We start from the raw sequence: 15349 nt of genomic DNA, 5'->3' as shown, positions 1-15349 counted from the left end.
GTTCGCATTAGGGTTCAGGTACTTAGGGTTCAGGTTTGGATTAGGTTTATGGTTAGGGTTCTTAGGGTTATGGTTAGGGTGCGGGTACTTAGGGTTCGGGTTTGCGTTCGGGTTAGGTTTCTTAGGGTTAGGGTTTAGGGGTTCGGGTTTGTGTTCAGGTTCAGGTTAGGGTTCAGGTTTGGGTACAGGTTATGGTTAGGGGTTAGGGTTAAGGGTTCAGGTTCAGGTTAGGGATCGGGGTAGGGTTCAGGTTAGGTTAGGGTTAGGGGTTAGGGTTAGGGGTTAGGGTTCGGGTTAAAGTTAGGGGTTTGGTTTCCGGTTGGGTGTGGGTTAGGGTTCGGGGTTGGGTTCAGGTTAGGGTTCTTAGGGTTAGGGTTCGCGTTTGGGTTCAGGTTCAGCTTAGGGTTAGGGTTGGGTTAGGGTTAGGGTTCAGGTTAGGGTTATGTTTCTTAGGGTTAGGGGTTAGGGTTCGAGTTAGGACTGGGTTTGGGTTATAGGGTTCCAGTTCGGGTTATAGGGTTCCGGTTAAGGGTTAGGGGTTAGGGTCAGGGTTCGGGTTGGGTGCGGGTTAGGGTTTGGATTAGGTTTCGAGTTAAGGTTTGGGGTTGGGTTTGAGTTAGGGTTCGGTTAGGGTTCATGTTTGGGTTAGGGTTTGGGTTAAGGTTCGTGTACGGGTTATGGTTAGAGTTAGGGTTCGGTTAGGGTTAGGGTTCGGGTTCGGGTTAGGGGTTAGTGTTGGGGTTGGAGTTTGGGTTAGGTTTCTTAGGGTTAGGGTTTAGGGGTTCAGGTTCGCATTAGGTTTAGGGTTAGAGTTCGGGTTCAGGTACTTAGGGTTCGGGTTCAGGTTTGGGTTGAGGTTAGGTTTATGGTTAGGTTTAGGTTAGGGTTAGGGTTCGGGTTCTTAGGGTTCGGGTTTGGGTTAGGTTTCGGTTTGAGTTAGGGTTTGGGTTAGGGTTCGGGTTATGTTCGGGTTAGGTTTGGGTTCGGGTTAGGTTTATGGTTGGGGTTCTTAGGGTTAGGGGATTGGGGGTAGGGATCGGGTAAGGGGGTAGGGTTAGGGGTTAGGGATTAGGGTTCGTGTTAGGGGTTCGGGTTAGGGGTTCGAGGTTCGGGTTAGGGGTTCGGGTTCAGGTTGGGTGCGGGTTAAGTTTCGGGGTTCGGGTTCGGGTTGGGTGCAGGTTAAGTTTGGGTTCGGGTTCAGGTTGGGGTTAAGTTCGGGTTCAGCTTAGGGTTTGGGTTCGGGTACTTAGTGTTCAGGTTCAGGTATTTAGGGTTAGGGTTCAGGTTTGCGTTCGGGTTCGGATTCAAGTTCGGGTTAGGTTCGGGTTAGGTTTATGGTTAGGGTTCTTAGGGTTAGGGTTTGGGTTCGGGTTCTTAGGGTTATGGTTAGGGTTAGAGTTAGGGTTTGGGTTCTTCGGGTTAGGGTTAGGGATAGGGTTAGGGATAGGGTTAGGGTTATGGTTAGGGTTAGGGTTAGGGAATAGGGTTAGGGTTAGGGTTCGGGTTCTTCGGGTTCGGGTTAGGGTTAGGGATAGGGTTAGGGTTCTTAGGGTTATGGTTAGGGTTCTGGTTCGGGTTCAGGTTGGGTTCGGGTTCGGGTTTAGGGGTTCAGTTTCGTGTTAGGGTTTGCGTTAGGGTTCAGGTACTTAGGGTTCAGGTTCGGGTTTGCGTTCGGATTCGGGTTCAGTTTTGGGTATGTGTTATGGTTAGGGTTTAGGGTTAAGTTTCGGTTTAGGGATCGGGGTAGGGTTCGGTTTAGGTTAGGGTTAGGGTTCGGGTTAAAGTTAGGGGTTCAGGTTTGGGTTGGGTGCGTGTTAGGGTTCAGGTTAGGTTTCGGGTTAAGTTTAGGTTTCGGGAGTAATGCGAAATGGCCTCAGGAGGGAGGAACGTTAGATTATAACACTCCCCTGCGATTAATGCTGTTTCTGAGAAGAGAGGAAAATGGGACGAAGTATCATATGCAGACATGTTCTTCGTCCTCCAGGACAAACCTGAGTGGCAAAAGGACTGTGGATTAGTACCCCCTCGGGATCCTATGGTACTAGCACTAGAAAGAGTGCGAGATTAACATCACCTGATCTTTGATTGTGGCTCTAGAAAAGGACAGGAAAAAACTGAGACCTAAACTAGAAAGATGTTCTTGTTGAAATTTTTGTGTTAAAAAGCTCAGGTTACGGTTCCTTCTGTGGAGCGACCAAAATGAAACACGTTGTAAGATATAAAAACTTGTACTGATGTATATAAAACCTGAGGCGTGTGTGTGTGTGTGTGTGTGTGTGTGTGTAGAATCAAAGACCTTGTGAAAGTGTTAAAGTATTGGGGTGAGTTTGTACAAACCCCGTACCCCCTCGAAGGTGCGGCTGAGTCACGCTGGATGCATGGCAGGGTGTTTGCTGTTTGCCTGCGAAGGCTGATATGTAATAACACAGACTTAAAGCAACAAGTAGCAGATGTGCATTCAGGGTAAGAAAGAGTTAAAACAGAAGTGCTGCTGCAGAGGCAGGCTTGTGTAACCTGCAGAGCAGGAACAGCATCTCCTGCCCCGAACCCTTCTGCTGGTGAGGAGGAGGGGGTTGCTGTTGCTGACAATTGAGCAGAAGGACCTGACAATGTCACCCCAATTGCTGCAGCATTTGCAGTACAACGGGACCCGTAACTGCCCCTTTAGGGCAGGGAATGGGTATGAGGTGGAATTTTAGTGAATACAAAACCAACTTATTTGTTAAACTTCAGTAAAAAAAAAAAATAATAAAAAAAATTTGTTACAGTTGTGGGAGCTGCTGGCCACCAGGAAAACATCCTGAAACCTTTAAAGCACAAACTAAAAAAAAAAAAACAAATAAGAATGCCAAATTCACCAAAATCTTTGTTGGGATGAGATTTATTAGAACATCTAGACATTTAAAAAAGGAGAAATGAAACCAAAAGTTTAAAACGATCAAGTGATTGAAATCTTGAGCTTATCTTTAATTCAACAGAAAAGTGGAAAAGAGGACCTCCCTGAAGTAAAAGAAATCTTTAACCAGGTAAATCTGGAAATAAATTCCAGGTAAGGCAAAAAAAATGCTTTACCTGTTACAGTAAAAATGATAAGGGAAGGCCTGCCTAGTTTAGATAAAAACAATATCCCTTGGTCAGCAAGGCTGTGGGGATATTGGCAGAAAAAGTGAAATAAAATACACTCTGTAGTAGATCTACTAATGTAAATCTGTGTGTTTTGCCATGACAGTGACTTGTTATGGGATGTGCAGATGAAACTGCATTGACAACGAAGTACAAGGAATAAGGTTGGTCAGGTACCTCCTACCATAGTCAAGGGCAAGACTGGGTTGGCCTCGGTGTTTGCCACCAAGAAGAATCTTGAGCTCCACTGTTGGCTGCAAGCCAGTAGGCGTTGAGCGGTGGGAACATATGCCATGCCAGACCTTGATGTGAGGAATGGCCCCCTCTGAGGCACTGATTTGGAAATTGGAACCCGCCTGGCCGACCATGAGGCCAGACGAGTAACAGAGGAGGTAGGAAAGGAGGAATTATCCTTAATACCAGACGATAAAATCCAAACTGTAAGTACAGATCAGGAGCCAAACTATTCTAAAGAAAACTTCAAGGTAATTCAGGACATGAATGATAAAATAAAAATAAATAAGTGGACTTATTTAAGGGATGGTCGTATAGTGGTACCATCCAATTTAATATGGACCACAGCCCTATTATTAATAAGACGCATTGGGGAGCTGATGCTTTATATAAAAGTCTAAATCAGAAATTGATAGGGCAAAACTTGTATACTGTAATAAAACAGGTGACTCAGCAATGTGAAATGTGTTTATGCAATAATCCCAATAAAGCAAATAAAATAAAACTAGGGAACATTAGTAGAGGAAATGTTCCAGGGCAACATTGGCAGAGTGATTTCTCGGAACTTCCTATTGGTACTAACATACCTTTTCAGGTTGGCCAGAAGCCTTCCCGTGCAGAACTGCTAAAGCCCAGGAAGTGACCAAAATACTGCTCCAAGAGATAATACCTAGGTTTGAAGTCCCAGCAGTAATGTCCTCGGATAGAGGACCACATTTTGTGTCCAGAATAGTGCAACAGATCAGCCACCATCTAGGAATAGATTGGCAATTACATACCCCATACCGACCACAATCAAGTGGCCAGGTGGAAAAGATGAATCATCTAATCAAACAACAGATTGTCAAGCTAGGTCAAGAAACAAATCTAACTTGGCCCCAGTCTTTGCCATTAGCTCTTACACAAATTCGAACTAGACCAAGAGCAAAAGAGGGGCTTAGCCCATTTGAAATTTTATATGGACGACCCTATGGAGTACAAAAGGGGACGTCTTCACAGATTGGTGAAGAAACAATGACCTCCTATATGGTGGCACTAAACAAACAATTAATAAGAATTGAGAAGCATGTGATGGGAACACGCAGTAGGGGTCTGGATGGACCTGTTCACGATATACGACCAGGGGACTATGTATACGTTAAGTGTTTTACAGATAAAACCCTGGAACCACAGTGGACCGGACCTTTTCAAGTCCTACTCACCACCTACACCGCAATCAAGGTTGAGGGACAGAATTCTTGGATTCACCATACCCGGATCAAGAAAGCCCCTGCAACTTCGTGGAAAGTAACCCCAGATAAAAGAACTGAAACTCAAATTTACTCGGACAAATGGGAACAATGTGGGTGGCAAGTAAGTGAACCTGGGCGGTTGTGGATCCACCATATGGGAAGGGCACCACAACAAACAATATAGAACAAAAGAGTCTGGGACTGAGCCAGTGGCCAGTCTTGCCCAACTTGTTATCAGTAAGCCCCAACTCAAACAAAGATATTTTTGATCAAAACAGATTTTATATGTACATATGAGGAACGTTTAGATTCTTAAAATGATCAATAGTGGGTTTAAACCATTTGTGTTTTTTGTACCCTCTCTCTTGCCTACAACCAAGAGCCTGATAACTGGCCTTGGAATCATGCCCAGAAAAAACACACTGGAATGATGGGAAAGGTGGACTCAAAGACAAAACTAGCTATGGTGATTTTTTCTGAAAATGAGGTGTACCAAAAGAATCAATGGGATCGGGAGGATGTACACAAAGTCGACCGATTATGAGGAAAATTAGGAGATAGGATAAAAGTAGGGTGTCAAACATATAATGAAAAGGATAACACCAAGATTTCAGGAGACACCCTGATTAATGTCAGAAAGGTAAATAAGGAATTTACCCTTCTAAATACAACCATGTGCTTTAATTCACGGGAATGTTGGCACAATTTTACCTTAACCGAGCCCATCTTTATAATATGCCTAGGAAAATATCCTTTTGAACACAGAACATGGGCCAGAAAGACAGGCAACAAGTGGCAAACAGTAGATTTAGAATCTTGTATTATGCGAGAGCAGCAGGGCTTCCTCTGTGAAAGCAATACTATAATAGCTCAGGATACTTGTTTAGATACAGATCAGAAAATATGTCATTTCGAGGCCTGACCAAATGCAAACTTGAAAACAGTAATTATATATGCAGGGAAGGGATGTGCATGTTTGAGAACTAAGTGTAACACAATAACCGTAGATGGGGAGGTAAAGGAGACCGCACAATATTCAAATTATTGTATCTGTAATTTTACATCTAACTTTACCCTATCACAGATGATAATTCCTACCCCCATAGGACTAAATATAAGCAGTATAAAAGAACTATTAAAACATGCAGATTTACAACGTATACTGGAAGAAACCAGAGAAAAGGGACACGAAACTCTTCTTATGATCCATCATGATGTAGAGGGGATCAAGAAAGTTTTAAAAAGGTAGAACAGGATGGAAACCATAATTGGTGGGATACTCTCTTTGGCTGGTCACCTTCTGCAACAGGAATTCTTAACACTATGGTACACCCCATTGTGATCTTATTGATCAGTTGAGGAATTTCCTTAATACTGACCATTATGTTATATTTGTGGGTTTGGAGAATGTTTAAAAGGGTAACACTTATGTATGATGCTTTATATCATTCGGGAAGACTGCTTAAGTAAAAGAATTTACTTAGTTTGATAGAAAAGGGGGGATTGATGTGGAGAAGTGGTGTGAAATGGGGACGATGGACATCGATTGTGATTGTATATGTCTGCTCAAGGAATGTGGGTATGGTGACTGGTCATGGGTGCGGTGTCTGGTCACACAGGCACACAGCTCTGAGGACACAACTACAGTTTTGAGGAGACGCCTGCCCCTCTTCCTCTAACAAAGGGGCTATTTAAAAAAGAATGAGAAAAGGATGAGAGATATTCCAATGCTGTCTAGAGGGAGGGGGTGCTAAGTCTCCTTGCTGGATAAGATGGGATGGTCACAAGGACATGAATCACCTACAAACCTGCAAGACCACCACATTCCAGGAAACGGACTGATAAGCTAATTAACATACGAAGCGGGGTTTAGGTAACAAATATGTATAGGCGTTAATTGAATATTCATTTGTTTCATTGTATAAATGTGAGATGGTTCGACACTTTGGGCATGCACGCTTGTGGAGGAGCGATCCCCCGTGCATCTGCGCGCAATAAACATACCTACTTTATCACTTTCGAGTTATAGAGTCTAATTCCGCACGTCAATAGCATACAAAGCATGACTAACCCCTGATTTCTCATTTTTATAAAAAGAAGAGTAATCTAAGGAGGTCTATAAAAAAGAAAGAAATGTTGTGGTTTATCTGTTTTTAAGCTTTTTGTGAGCTTTCCCAATCTTAATGGCTGTCCATTGCACGTTTAGTTAGAGCTCACAAAACAGAAGCCACTCTGTGCAGCTGTACCCTCAGCCCTCTGCACTACTGGCTTCTGCAGAAGCAGCAAGGGTACAAAGAAAAAACCCAAAACTCCATTGGTGAGGGGTGTATGTATTTACTTGACACAATGTTATTATTGTCCAAGGAATTGCATTTTAAAGACTGATCTTCAGTTTCTGAAAATCACAGGCCGTCTTTACACTGCAGCACAGTGAAAATGTCACAGAGGTACCTTGGTGCCAAGAACCCAGCTCAGCAGAGTGGTGGGCTTCTCCTCTGCCTCATTTAACCTGCTACCTCACAGACCCTGTGCTGGCCAAGTTCTGTGGTTCCCAGTGATGGTCCCAGATTGACCGAAGCCAGATCAGGAGCTTCTACCCTATGTGGCTACAATTTCAGAAACTTCCTTCACAGCATTCTGTAGCTGCTGTCATACTCGTACCTGTATTGGTGTAATGGATATTTATAGTGTGCAAGTAAAAATGCCCTGCCAATTTGTGAAATCTGAAATGCACCCAAAGAGAAGCTGGTGATCTGGAGGGTGCCTTCACATGGACCACATGGCCATGGACTGAGCTGCAGGATAGGGAAAGTCCTGACATCTAGTTCAAAGCAAGCGTCTTCCACCTGGTTTTGCTGCGGGTGGCTGTTTGGTTGACTTTTATTTTAAAAAGAAAATAGTACTGGGAATTCAGTATGGGGGCTTTGAGATGGAGAGTGAGAAGAAGCAAGCCTGTCCTCCCAAGAGCAACTGCTTGGTGCTGTGAAGGATAGCCCTCTGGAGTGGTGTCAGCGTAGCTTCCAGGTGATGCCAAATCAAGAGGATCTCCCAAGTCAGCGCTGCAGGAACGTGGCAAGGGTTTGAGGACCTTGTTACAGCTCTTTTTTGGAATGCCACCATTCCTCAGGCAGGGTGAGAGTTTTGGTCTCCGTGAATGTTATCTCCAGGAGGAGACAGCCATGGCAACCACTGCTGCTTTGCAGATGTTTGCAAAACAAGTCTGTGACATGAGAAGAACAGTTTGGAAGGCTTTTTTACTACCTTCCCAAAGACACTGCACATTCAAGTAAAAGACAGTTTCTCTGCTGGAGACATTCAGAGCCTGACTGGACGTCATTCTGTTCAACCTGCTCTGGGTGAACCTGATTTAGCAGGGGCTGGACTAGCTGATCTCCAGAGGTGCCTTCTGACCTCGACCATTCTGTGATTCGGTGAAAATCATCTTGGTTACTGAGATTTGGGTAAATTTTTTCCCCAGTTCCTTCAGGGCCATTTGGAAAATGGAGGAAGAAACTGTGTACGGGGACATTGGAGGAAGAAACTGTGTACGGGGACATTTGGAACTCGAGGGGGTGTCACGTTAAGAAAGGGGGGTATCCTTGAACCCTTTCTCTTTGATTTCCCTGTCGATTTCCCAAGAAAGATGAGACCCTTGTGCCCGACCAGCCTGCCCCGCTACCTGTGCTTTGACAGCCCCCTGTATCGGGGGGTGATTTGACCAACCTATTTGGGGAACCCTGGTGACAGCATCACGGAGTCAACTACTCAAATATCCAGAGATTTATACAAAAAATGGATTCAGCTGAAGATGCTTATTATCCAAAAAACACAAGTTTGTCTCAGAATAAGGTTCAATGATTGCCGGTGATAGCACACTGACTGTAAAACAAGCTGAAAACCATACGGCTAACAATAGCTAGCATGAGTTAAGTCACAGAATAAAGTTCTTGCCCAGTAGGTGTCCCTGTGTGGGAGGAGACAAGTTCAGCCTGTTGACTGATCCCTGAAGTTATGATGGAGTCTGCCCTAACTCCTCCCCTCTGTTCGTTCACTCTTTAGGCTTCATGGTACATTGCCTCTGCCATCAAGCACAGGGCTGCTTTGTGTGTGCTGAAGCAGGTCTGAACTGCATGAGGTCCCTGTCAGCCCACCTCTCCAGCCTGCCCAGGTCCCTCGCGATGGCAGCACGGCCCCCTGGCCTAAGTGCCGCTCCTCCCGCTTTGGCACCATCTACCAGATTGCTGAGGGTGCCCTGTGCCCCGTCATGCAGACTGTTAGTTAAGGAAGCTGTCAAAGAGGACTGGACGCAGTACTGACCCCTGGGTGACACTGCTAGTTCTGGCCTCACACTACTCTCGGTGCCGCTGAGCAGCCCCCGCTGGGCCCGGCTGTTCAGTCCATTTTAGTCCTGCTCACTGTTGGCTCATCCAGCCCATTTCCATTTCAGTGACTTGAACTCCAAATTTAAAAAGATTGCAAGAAGGGCCCATGCAAGTACACAGCTTTCAAAATCCCATAGCATAAACTTCCCACACTGGGTATTTCCACCAGTTCCCCCAGAACCTACAGAGAAGTAAATGCCCCATCAATTACACGTGCAAGGTCAACAACTGCTTTCAATTCTGGCTTTGGCTTTTCTGCCTGCGGGTTCCAAATGTGTGTTGTTTTTGCAAGGTGATCCCCAAAGCAGAACAGGGATCAAAGCTCTCCCTTGATGGACCCATGGGCAGGTGGGCCAGCTGGCAGAGCTGTCCGAGTCTCTGGAAGCTCCCTGTGAGCTCTTCCTGGCCTGGCCACAGGCAGCACTGAGAGGAGGGACAGGGTGGGCTGCTGGTGCCCTTTGTGCAGCTTGGTCCCTGCTGGGGGCAGTTCTAGTGCTTCCTGGATCCTTTTCCACCTCCTCCTCTCTGACATTGCAGAAGTCAGATGCTGTGCTCCACCCTCATCCAGGGTCACAGCCTGCCCCCGTCTCCACTGCAGCACCCTGAGTATTTCCCTGAGCCGCATCTCTAGTGCACCAAAACTCTCCTCCTTTTCCTCCTGCTACCTGCATGGTGGTACTCTGTGTAGTTCACAAACCGGTTGTGGAGATCGTAGCCATGCCGCAAGGGTCTGCTCTGCTCTCTCTGCCTCAGCAGGGTTTGCTCCCGAGCAGCCCTGCGTGCAGGAGAATACTGGGAGCTGCCATTGGAGGGCCCTGGAGCTGCATTATCCCTGGTCACGACATGGACTAGTTTTCCTCTTCCGCTTCCCTGCTGAGTGGTCATAGTCTGTGGGGTGCGCAAATCAGCTGCGGAGAATGTTTCCCCACCGCAGGGATCTGCTGCAGGTTCTCTTCCTGGCACCACTCCTCTGTATGTAGGAATAAGGGCTGGATCTGCGCTCCCCTTTCTTGCCACGTTTCTGCACAGCGTGAGGCGCACATGCCCAGCGTGGGCATGCAGACACCAGCCTTCCACAGCTGCAGAAGCAGCGACGTAAGCACGAGCCCAAATAGGCGGTGATGCTGAGCCTGCTTGACAAGATGGGCCACAGCCAACCCACAGCTGCCTCTCGCACACCTGCCCAGGTGAGCTGGCTGGTGCTGGCTCTAGTGGAGGAGCTGCTGTTCTCTGGAGAGTCCTCCATGCCCATCGCCATGTCCTGCTGAGAGATGCGAAAAGCTCCTGTGCTTTCCTCCTGACAGAAACAGAGCAGTGGGGAACCCCCAGAATCTCTGTGAGGGGGACAGCTAAAGACCTCCCAAAGGCCCTCCTGGAGGGCTGTGAAGGTAGAGGGCCCAAAGGCACACAAGTAGGATGGATCTAGGTGGGATGCTTTGAGAGGGAGCAGCATTGTGGCTGTGAAGAAAGCTGGGTGGGGTGGGGTGGGGTGGGGGGAAGGGCAGAAGAGAGCAATGCCAAGACCCCAGAAAGAAACCCACTGTCCATCTGGTGCCCTGGTCCACCTCCTCAGACTTACCTTAGTCCAACAAGGCTGATCCTGTGGTCCCACAGGACCTGCCAGCTGGCTGCTGGCCTCCCACTGACTGTGGAAGGAGCGGGCGTATGGTAGCACAGATGAGGATGAAGTCTGCTGACCAGTTTTCAAATCAGAGCACCTAGGGGACAGGGGAAAAAACCCCAAGAAAAAAAAAAGTGATGTTTGCTTAGGGCTGCTCTTGAAGCTTTCACTGGGGTTCACTCATTTATTTGGAGCGGTTTCTATGACAGTGAGAAGTCATGTCAAGTCTACAAATGGGAAATTCATTTGGGGTCTTCCCACCAGGTCGACCCCTGTCACAGCAAGACCTTGTCCTCCTACCCTCTATTGCCTCCATTTCATAGAATCATAAAATCACAGAAGGGTTTGGGTTGGAAGGAACCTTAATGACCATCTAGTTTCGACCACGTGATATGGGCCGGCACGCCTTCCACAAGACCAGGTTGCTCAAAGCCCCATCCAACCTGTCCTTGAACACTTCCAGGGAGGGGGCATCCACAGCTTCTCTGGGCAACCTCTTGCAGTGTCTCTCCACCCTCACCGTAAACAAATTCTTCCCAGTACTGACTCTACATCTACCCTCCTGGAGTTTAAAACTGCTGCCCCTCACCGCACCACTACACTCCCTGATAAGGAGTCCCTCTCCATCTTCCCTGTAGGCCCCCTCCACGTACTCTTCTATCGGCCAACTACCGATAGCAGACAAGGAGCAGTGTACATCAGGGCAGCAGCCCAAAGCCCAGCAAGGGAAGATAAGGACTGGTGAGGGGTAGTTCACATGCATCAGCACTGGATGACACAGGTAGTCACTGTCTCCTAAGAAAGACAGACTCGATAGATCTGAGGAAAAACAGCAAAACCGGGAAAAGGAAATGCATCCCGGACACATTTTAGTACTGGCTGTTACCTGACATAAAGCAGTAAATAGGCTTCCTGCTTGAGAACTGTGTACAGGCCACAACAGGTCACAGACGTATCATCCGTCTGGTACCACAGCGCGTTGCTGGCCTGCCAAAGAAAGGCAAGGACATCTGGGGATGAACTGCATGGTTTCTCCATAACAACACAGGCAGAAAACTACAAAAAAGCAAGAGTCCACCAAACCAAGTCCCATCCAGCCAGTAAGGAGACCTTCTCCCCCAAAACCTTGGCTACCAAAACCACCGCCATCAAAGTTTGCCTTCCCCAGCACACATTCCGCCCCGCTGCGAAGGAGGTGGCTCTTTACCTTTATGTAGCAGAAAAAGTGTCCTTCATGACAGCTCTCACCACTGTGCACCAGGACAGCATATAAGGCGTAGTGGAGCGGTTCTCCAGCTGCCTGAGACATGTATGGCCCGAGATCCAAGTACAGGGGATACGAGAAAAACTGCGGAGAGACCAAGAGGGCTCAGGAAGGATCCTGGAATACTACATGAAACAGCCTGCCAAGACCAGGTGCCAGCGGTGTAGAAATACATCCTTGTGGCTCATCAACACTCGTTTTTTCCTGAAGCAAGACATCGTGCTGGTGGCATTGGTGGCAGGAAACTGTTCTTGCCCGAAACAGCTTGGTCAGGGCAGAGTATATGCTTGCCTTCCCACGGGAACTCTCCTCTCCCCAGAAGGGAACGTGAGAAGCTCAACCTGAACAGCTTGTGACAGAGTGCCCTGCTTTGGCAAATCTCCTTCTCCAGGAGGAGAACGAGTTGCCCTCCACTTGCGTACACACCTTGTTGTTCTTCTCGCTGACGGCATCGCTCCTTCCCAGTCTCAGCGTGAGAACCCTGGGCGCGCAATCGATTGTAACCCTCTTGAGAAGTGTAACCGTCTTGACACACCTTGAAAACAAGCAGAGAGCCAAGTGCTGAAAAGCACCCTGTCTTGCCCCAAGGCGGCCAGACAACCCTTCCTGTCTCACACATCCTTACGCTATGCTAAGACTTCAGTACCATCAGGCCATATGAAAAAAAATTTGTCTCTTGATTGTGCATTGAAGCTACTTCTGCTCGATGACACGCAGCACTTTCACGCAGAAACAAGTATTAATCGGTTGTCAGTAATCATCTTACTTGCTACATCGAAAGCTGTTTTCACCACCCAGTTGCTCAGGTTTCACAAAGTTCTCCAGAGCTGCGGTGACAGATGAGGCTGCCTGGAGGGTGAGAAAGGAGAGCTCTGAGCTGGGGGAAATGCCCTCGCCCAAGCACTCGGGAGGAGTTGCCCACAAGATGCGGGTGGCTGCCGCTGAGGAGACCCACCATGACCCTGCAAACCTTGGCCAGAGGGAGACGGAAAGAGGGTATGATGCCGAACATTTCCCTCCTTTCCCAGAGGTTCCCGGCGTTACGAAGAGCTACCTCACCGTGCCACCGCTCAGTTCAGCTACTGACAGTGTGCAGGGTCATCAGTAATGAAAACAACACAAGCCATCAGCCTAGGAGCCAGATGGGTGTTGAGGGAGGGCAAAGAGAAGAAGGCTGAGAGTCCCTCACGGGTGCAGAGGGGATAATGCGTGCTTGTGCAGCTTAAAGCCAGCAGCTCCAAGGGACAGCACTGCCATGGCCTTTGCAGAAGGACACCATCCATACCACTTCCCACCCCTCACCGAGCTCTCTTGTGTTCACAGCAGACATTTTTAAGATAACTGTGTTGATTCTAGAAAGCTACAAGGGGCTTGGGACGTCACGAAGCACAGTGACAAACCCACTTACTTTGATATGCAAAGGAATATGCAGGAAGGACACACAGGAATCGAAAACTGCATTGCAGCTGCAGCACGTGACTGGAAGGCAAACGGAAATGCTCAGTGACAGGGGAAGTCAATTGACCGTGACCGTTCATGCTCTTTATACCTACTACACCAGCCACATGCTCATCTGTTTCTCACAGGCAGACAGCAGGGCACAGATGAGTCCAAGGAGAGCAATGGTTGTGGAAACATACCTCTGGATCTCACAAAGCCCACAAATATTTGATGGATGATGGTAGTTGCTTGAGTAGAGATGTCCCAGCTGGAAGGAAATGGGAAGGCAGAGTTACCTCCTCCAAGAGTTTTCCTTTGTCTGAAAGCCTGTGCATAGGGTTTCCTTGATGGGGGTACATCAAGGAGACCAAAAGGCTTGGGAACATTGAACGGTCATTTGCTTGTACTTACTCACTGTGTCCACTCGTACAAGCCCTGTGCATGGCAGTGACAGTACAGTGTAAGAATGCATAGGTGTCCCCTGGCATGCCAAGCTTGAAATAGTCTCCTATTTCTAAAAAAGAAGTTGTTAGTACTTCAGTCCTATAATAACAAAGGATAACGTGTCAAAGCACCTGAGATGACTTACGTGGGAGGGCATTGATGATGGCTGTGGGCATGATGGCACTGGCTGATGTGTGCAAGACATCGTTAACATGTGCTTCCATAATGCACATCATGCAGAAGCCTTGCTGGTGACCTGAAGAGGGAGGAAGGGGAACAAGCTTCTCAGGTTAGAAAAATACCCATAGCGATGGGAAACCTAATGTAGACCTTGGAATTCTAAGAACAATCTCCACTCCTCCCAAGGTGCCAATGGCCTCGCAAGCCCAGGACATCTTAGTGCACAGCAGACTTTCCTGAGAGGGATGCTTCACTGACAGAAGTTTGCTGTGCAATCAGCAGAGTTTAACTTGCAGGAATAGGGAACGACACCTGGGACTAGAAGGAGGCATCTTTCTGACAGTGCACACACCTCGACAGGACAAGCGGCTTCCAGGCTTGAGTGTCCAAGAACACTAACTTGGGAGCAGCTGACAAAGAAAGGCTACTTTTCACCTGCCTCTAATTCCAGGTTCTGGAGGTCCTTGGGAAGTGTGTGACAGATTGACAAGGAGATGTTCCTACAAATACTCACAGGAGCTGCTGTGCTCTCGAGAGAGCAGGTAGCTGGCAAGAGGCGGGGTATACGTCAGGCACTGCAGGACGGCGTTGACAAAGCACGTAGTGCCTGGGTTGTAGAGGCCTGCTCCAGGTCTCTGCCTTTGCTGCCACTCCATGTGAATCTTCTCTGGGGGCAAGTGGATCCTTTGCGGCGGAGCCATTCCCTCGGCAACCACCGCAGGGAAATGATGTTTGAGAAGAGATGAGACAGTACTGTTGCACAAAAGCATATTTGGAAAGTTGAGTTGTATGCAGGAGCACCCAGGACAACCAGCTCCAACCCCCAAGCCAGAAACATTGCGGGAAGCTCAACACTGCCACTGGAATTTACTGGTGAGGAAAGCATTTTGGAAAATAGCCTGTTCACCTGCTTACTTTGCTGGAAGTCCAACAAACCCACACTCTGATTTCTGGGCTTGCACTACCTGTCTTTCCCTCGAGTTTTGCATTATCAGGTCAAGTCTTCCCTTTTGCTGGCTGTAACTTGATGAAAACAAGCAAGCACCTAGCCCAGAAGGGAACCCTACTGACCTCAGGTCATTCTACTAGCAATGTCATCATTCAAAGGCTTGTATAGAATGGCAGAGGAGTGACCAAATGTGTTTTCCTGCGTCCAACTGAAACCCCCTGGGTAGGTCTGGCTGCTCTCAGGAAATGCCTCAGAATTCCCTTGAGGTTGTCCCCACATCAGTATTCAGGGATGGAGCACCAGCCGTGCCCATTGCATTTGGGGGTTCACAAAGCCCAAGCCTGCTGGTGAAGCTGTTACTCATGGGAGTCATTCCCCATTGCAGCCGCCGCTCCTCTCAGGGACAGAGGGGAAAGCTTTGGGTGACCAAGGATGTCACGACGCGCTCCAGAAAGAGAAGATCAGCACCAATCCCATCAC

General features: G+C 47.9%; 1 protein-coding gene across 1 annotated transcript; it reads right to left on the bottom strand.

Moving 5' to 3' along the window:
- Positions 1-9797: 9797 nt before the first annotated feature.
- Positions 9798-14621, bottom strand: LOC121096336 (ubiquitin carboxyl-terminal hydrolase 42-like). The gene is made up of 10 exons (XM_040612213.1): positions 14435-14621; positions 13886-13996; positions 13265-13335; positions 12623-12705; positions 12283-12391; positions 11800-11940; positions 11479-11579; positions 10551-10689; positions 10151-10268; positions 9798-9859 (listed from the first exon to the last, which is right to left on the bottom strand). Exons 1-10 carry the CDS (start codon positions 14619-14621, stop codon positions 9798-9800), a joined length of 1122 nt encoding a protein of 373 aa, XP_040468147.1.
- Between the last annotated feature and the right edge of the window lie 728 nt (positions 14622-15349).

Source organism: Falco naumanni, chromosome 12 (genome assembly GCF_017639655.2).
Source record: "Falco naumanni isolate bFalNau1 chromosome 12, bFalNau1.pat, whole genome shotgun sequence".
NCBI lineage: Eukaryota > Metazoa > Chordata > Aves > Falconiformes > Falconidae > Falco > Falco naumanni.
This window is presented reverse-complemented; position numbering and strand designations above follow the sequence as displayed.